This window comes from Papilio polytes, unplaced genomic scaffold (genome assembly GCF_000836215.1).
Source record: "Papilio polytes unplaced genomic scaffold, Ppol_1.0 DF823935.1, whole genome shotgun sequence".
NCBI lineage: Eukaryota > Metazoa > Arthropoda > Insecta > Lepidoptera > Papilionidae > Papilio > Papilio polytes.
Window position 1 is genome coordinate 2,023,915 of NW_013525269.1, and position 6,519 is coordinate 2,030,433.

The following is a 6,519-nucleotide window of genomic DNA, read 5'->3' on the forward strand; positions in this document are numbered from 1 at the left end:
TCCGTAGAGATTCACTCGGAGATGATATGCGCCGGACATTCGGACGGACATCAGGACGCGTGCTTAGGTAACGTTAAAAAATATTAAAACCGACATCAGACTATTAAAACGTCACTACGAGAAGGAGGCGATGTGATGTAAAAATCAAGTCAGTGAGCTTAAAACGAAAAGTCGTAACTACATTTTCGCAACCACCACAAAACACCAGTTTTATTGGATTAGTGCAGTCCCCCTGTGACCGTAAAGTACAACATCGAATATCATAAAAAAATTGTCGATAACATTAAAACGTTCACGCAACTGTCACTCTAAGATTCGTAATAGACCCTCTGTTCGTTACATTTAGCTATGTTCCCGTCAAACAGTTTGCCACTAGATATCATGTTTTTAATATAATGGCATAGATACTTGCAAATTATAAGGTATTTTTCCTCTCCAGGTGATTCCGGAGGACCACTTATAGTTTTAGACGGAGGTCGTTACTACCTTGTTGGAATAACATCAGCGGGCTTTGGATGCGGCGTCGACCATCAGCCTGGCATCTACCACAATGTCAAGGTCACCGCGGGTTGGATCAAAGGCGTTATATCACCATCTATCAACTACATTGACTTCTAAAACAAACAGCGATAGTTATTGAACTTAAAAACTTCGAAAAGACAATTAAGCTACACTGCATTGGCTTATATTTAATGGATAGGTGATTGTTTCAAGCGACAGCTTATCATTCGTTGTAACTTAAACGTATCTGTTGATGTTACTGAGGAATCAAAGCGAGACTAAACTGTTGTGCGATAGTTTAGTCTCCGGTGTGCGCACGCTCTAAGAAATAAGAATAATTTGAATCATCACTACCAACCACAACAAACAGCGCCAACATGCCGAAAATGAATTGGCAAAAAAAAACCCAGAGCCTATCCATTTAATAGAGGTTAGTGCATAATTGACACAACTCATGATGCAACTCTTATTCCACACTGACAATAATGGCCCATAGTATTAGTACTAATTTAACAATTAGTTAAATCAGGTCTCGCGTCAGTCATTGCATAGATATTATCAAATGTCACGCACTAAATATACGCCAAGGACCATTTTTGTTCACGGAATGTACTAAGTTTCAATATTTAATATTTGTACATATTTTCCATTAAAAAAACAGGATAAGAATAATAACAAGTAAATTGACCTGTAATCTACAGTAATATTATAAAAAGGAAAGATTTGTATTTTGGTATTTCTGGTTTCTTTCTATGTATTGAAATAATTCAAACACTACTGGGCCGATTATAAAACTTATTTTACCGTTAGAAAGGTAATTTATCAGTGAGTAATATGTTAGGTTAATTTTTTTTACATTTTAAATATCACAGTGACAAAGTTGCAAGCAACAGCTTAGTACTAAAGTCGTTTAAAGTTGTTATTTCAAAGGTTTTTGTTAGATTTTACGGTAATATTGCAAATGACTTCCTTAAATTAAAAATTACCTTCTAAAGACGCGATTTGTAATGTAACCTAGTGTGAATTTCCACTGCCGGAACACCAATACGAAAGAATATTGTTATTTATTTTGTCAGTGGAAGTTTAGACGGGACTTGAGGCTGTGAGAGTGATGAATTGGTACAAGTCAAAGTGCAAATATACAATTGCATTACTTTTAGACATTATAAGAATAAAACTGTTTAATATAACAAGAAAAGACTTTAAAAATGTATTTAAAATAATAATAGCATTTAACATTTTATATATCTGTTTTGTTTTCACTATTTTTTAAGTATTTACTGTAAAAGGAACTATTGTACTTATATTTATTACTTGCCACTGTTCCTTTCTAATATAAAACCTTTGCTAATTTGATCTCCTTTAATTTATAAAATTAATTATTGTTTATCACCTTTGTTATGTAATTGTTACGAAATTAAAAAAAAACAATAAAGATTTTTCTTTTAATTAGTGCCTAACGACATTCGTTGTATTTTTAAATCTCGAATTACAATATCTATACTTGTCTACTATTATATTAGCATATTTTTGAATAATTCTTTTTTTAATAAACAGCCTAACATTTACTCCACGTTTAATGCTATATATTTTCACGCCATTAAACTTAGGGGGTAAATATTTTGAATAAAAACCCTAATGTGGCAAAGAGACCATAAGACCAACATCAAGGAAGCAAGATTGCCAAGGTGTGTCATGTCATGTCATTTTGATATTTGCTATTGATAATTTGACAAATGTAAACAATAAAAAAAATCTCATAATTTCATGCGGAAGAAGCCACACGGGAACAGCTAGTTATTTAATATAACACAAGACAATTGACCTCAGTAATCCTGGCTATGAGGAAAATAGTGAAATGTAAACTTTTAAATATGTTTTTAAATGTCCACAGCTACTGAGGTCCACGTAAAACATGATCTTTCTAAAGAGTCTAGTCTAAATAGGACCTCTTATTACCACGCACACTTAGTAATAGCGGTCAGTTTATTATTTTTGGTAATTTCCTTGAGTCATATAGACTGGACCTTTATGCCTCCTACAAACAGGAAAAATCACTTTCAATATTAAATGGATATCCTACAGTATAACCTGTTCTTATCGCGGTGACCGTCAATTGAAACCTTAACTTAAACACATATGATTCAATTTACATTAACACATCTGTCAGACAGATTAAACAACCTTAATAAATAATAAACAAGGGAATTAATACTGTAACATTATTGAAATAAGGTGTATATTTGGATGGTAATGGCGCAACGGTACCCAAGCGAAACGAGCCAACACAAATGTCAAGTATCCACCCAGCACAGTCGCTTAGAATGTCGCAACGAAGCGACGTTCATTTTTAAAATAGTTTTAATAAATAAAACTTTCTTTATTCTATTCTCTATCACAGTGTATTTTTTTAAATAAATAAAATGGTGAAATTACAATGGATTGCATTTCTAATTGGAATGGTGTCCGTTTTGGATGGACAGACCTTGGGCGGTAAGTGAAAGGCATTTTGTATCCATGTTTATAAGATTACATATAAGCACATAACAATGCTTAGGTTTTTTTTGTTTCCTAATGGAAAGTAGAGAGTGCCTAAGTATTGCCTAGATATTGCACCGGCGTCAATCTGTTTTGAAATACTAATTTAGCTGTTTCAAAACTAACGGCGATAGACTACCGAGGCTAAATATAAAAATATTTGATTATAAGAACACGATTATTTGCATAATTCTTTTAGTCCATTGTTGAACATAGAAAAAACTCAATTAAAATAATGTCACCATTTTTCTAATTATATTCACTTCAAGACCTTACCTTTTTTAATTTTATTTTATCACAACGGCAAGAGTGGTGTTGCCATATAATCTCTAAGAAGCTCTAAAAGCTTTTCAGAGAGAGAGTTTACGCAGAATGATCTCTTTCAGGACAATTCATAAATCAAACAGGTGTTTCCCGATGGGACAACTAGTCCACCGATGTGCCGCATCGATGAGATTTTTCTCATTGGGCAGATCAAATTCATACAATCAATCGACCCAATGGGAGTGAAATCTCAATGGGTCGAATGATTGGCTCATCGGGAACAATCATAAAAGCTTGGGGGAGAAATTAGAACTGTTTTTGAAATTCCAAAATCAACATCTATTTACGAGTACATGTCTGTACTAGTATTATGAAGAGGAAACATTTTCCTTTTTTTAGTTATGTATTGAAATAACTCAAAAACTACTGGACTGATTTTAAAAATTATTTTACCATTAAAATGCTACGTTAACAGTGAGTAACATAGGCTATATCTTTTTTATTATTTAACAAGCTTTCGCGACTCCGCACGCGTAGAATTATAGAAAAAAAAATCAGTAGCCCATGTGTTATTCCAGACTGTTCTCTACATGTATGCCAAAGTTCATCGAAATCAGTTCAGTAGTTTAGGCTACAAATTTAACAAACATCTATCCATCCAACTTCGCATTTGTATTATATTATTATTATTTAATAATACGCGGGCTAAGTCGCAAGCATCAGCTAGTAATAGTTTTAATAATTCATTAAATTCATATTGGTAATAATCGCAGAAATATTTGTTAAAATAACGACACCGTAACTATATCGAGTATACGCGTTAATTATTTCTAGCGGTAATTAATAATATGTAACGGTTTTAATTATTAAATAAGTTGTCATTGATTTTGTAATAAATTCTTAACGTTGAAAATTAATGATTTTTTAATGAAAGCGCGGACAAATAGATCGGGTCACTATAGTGACATAGTGCATTATAATGCAAACTATTCAATTACGGAACGGTACTTCTCTTGTTTTTGAAGTTATTGGCTATTTCTACTAAACGATACAATTAAATAGCCTATAGTACTCACTGATAACGTATCTTTTTAATAGTGAAAGAATTTTGATTTTTTTTTTCGGCCAAGTAGTATTGAGATATTTCAATACGTTCAAAAATATAAACATTTGCAATTTATAATATTAGTATAGATAAGACATTCGCCTCAAATGAACCGAAAATAGATTTGTTTTGCGACACCCTTGAGAATAAGAAACCTTGCAAAAACAGGCGAAGCTTTTGTTGTAATTTTAAAGCCATTGTTGCAAATAACAAAATGAAAACACTATAGCAAATATTCTTATAAATAACTACATTTAGGTTACATGACATTTAGCGATCATTAATCATCAGATTAAAAATAATCATAAGACGATCTTTTTCTGACTCCGAGTAGTTCAATGGTCACTAAGGGAAACCTTAGCGTAGACCTACTATAAATCTATACGACGGCTTTAATAACAACTAAAGTACTAAGTATAGCAGTTAGTCCAATTTAAAATGACGCAATATTATACCGAATACCTATGTTAAAACGCAGAGACACAGGACTTTAACCTGACAGTACGTGACTTGCTTCCCCAAGACAATATAAAACGGCCAACAATTCTGAAACACTACTATTAAGGCGGAAATACAAATGGAAATAAACGAAGGAGCTGGCATGCCAGCTACTGGCACGAAGCGTCAACATATACCAGTAAAATTACAACGAGATAGTATGAGACGAGATATGTCAGTGTCCCCTCCCCAAACTTGCACATAGCTGTTACCAAATCGAACATCGTGCTAGTTACTTGCATTCCAGTTTTTGGCATGCGAGTGTGCAAGCTACTTGTATGTGTAATCCCGACCCAAGTCAGTCAGAGTTCGTCACATGGACGTGAGATGGTAGATCTCGCTTTGTGACTTTTCGTAAACAATAACGTCTGTAATTCTAAAGAAATAGACATAACCGATCAGTATCATTAGCTCTGTTTTTTATATAAACAGTAGGGAAAATTCAACATTTTTCACATGACCGTCTTTTATTAACGTTTTTTTTTTTTCAATAATACCGCTCATATATTGATATACAAATAAATTTTATAGAATTAAGTTCGTCTAAATCGTTTATCAATAAAGATATTTAATGAAATTGTGCGGCTCTTCAATTAGTTTATTTCAAGTATTAGTACTTGAAACTCTAAAGCAATTTCTTAGCTGGCACTTAATGAGGATGATGATAAGCTACATGTCCGATAAATATTTATCCTCAATTAACTTCACTAAGATACGGTTGTATTATATTGAAGACTAGCTGTTCTCGTCCGATTTCATTCGCATAAAATTATGTTTTTTTTTATGACATCTTAGGCAACAAAGAAGTGTGTGTTTACGCTTTATTATAATAGTAAAGTGCAATAGATTTTAATACGAATGACTTTATAAAAATGTGATAGTCGAGCGGTAATACGAGCAATACTGGTGAATTATTATAAAACGAATACACTAAGGCAACTACGTAAAAGATATCGAACGTTCCGTGGTAACGACTAGAAATGTACCGAGCTACTGAGCTCCTGAGCGACTAAAGGAACTGAGGTACCTCAGTTCCTTCAATCGCTCAGGTAGTACGTCAGTAGCCGTCAGGTTAGAGCTTGTTAGCAACTGAGCGACTGAGTGACTGACCAACGGACTAAGGGCGCTTTACTCCTTGCAAAGACTTTTATAAAACTATTTCCGTTTTTATTATTTTGTAAAAATAGCTATATTTCAAGCAACTATTCTTAGTAGACAATAAATTGAAATTAATAAAAATAACATAATCCCTTTAACAGTTAATTTCAAAACAACTTTATAAACATAAAATAGGAACGTGTTCTTGGGCCCAATTATTTTTAAAGAATTAAAGTGGCATAAACAAGTTATTAGGTAAACCATAAAGGTTTTAAAATATTAAGTACAATGTGAAATTAATAATAAAAAAGTGTCCCTTAATTTTGTCGCGCGATTTTGAGCTAAACTATTTAACTACGTCGTAGTCTGCACCTGCAACCATTACCTTTCGGATAAAAAAAGAATTATCAAAATCGGTCAATCAAAAAAAAAATAATAAAAAAAAACATACAAACGACTTGAGTACTTCCTTCTTTTGGGAAGTCGGTCAATAAAAACCTTTTATATTTAGTTAT

The 6,519-nt window shown here is 32.7% G+C and overlaps 1 protein-coding gene across 1 annotated transcript in view; it reads left to right on the forward strand.

Annotated features, from left to right (window-relative positions):
* The first annotated feature begins 2,808 nt into the window (after nt 1–2,808).
* The window catches only part of LOC106101901 (probable chitinase 2), a 9,812-nt gene continuing 6,101 nt past the window's right edge, over nt 2,809–6,519 (forward strand). The window contains exon 1 of the mRNA XM_013281257.1: nt 2,809–2,994. Coding sequence (XP_013136711.1) covers nt 2,925–2,994 — 70 coding nt within the window. The 5' untranslated portion in view covers nt 2,809–2,924. The remainder of the gene's footprint in view (nt 2,995–6,519) is intronic.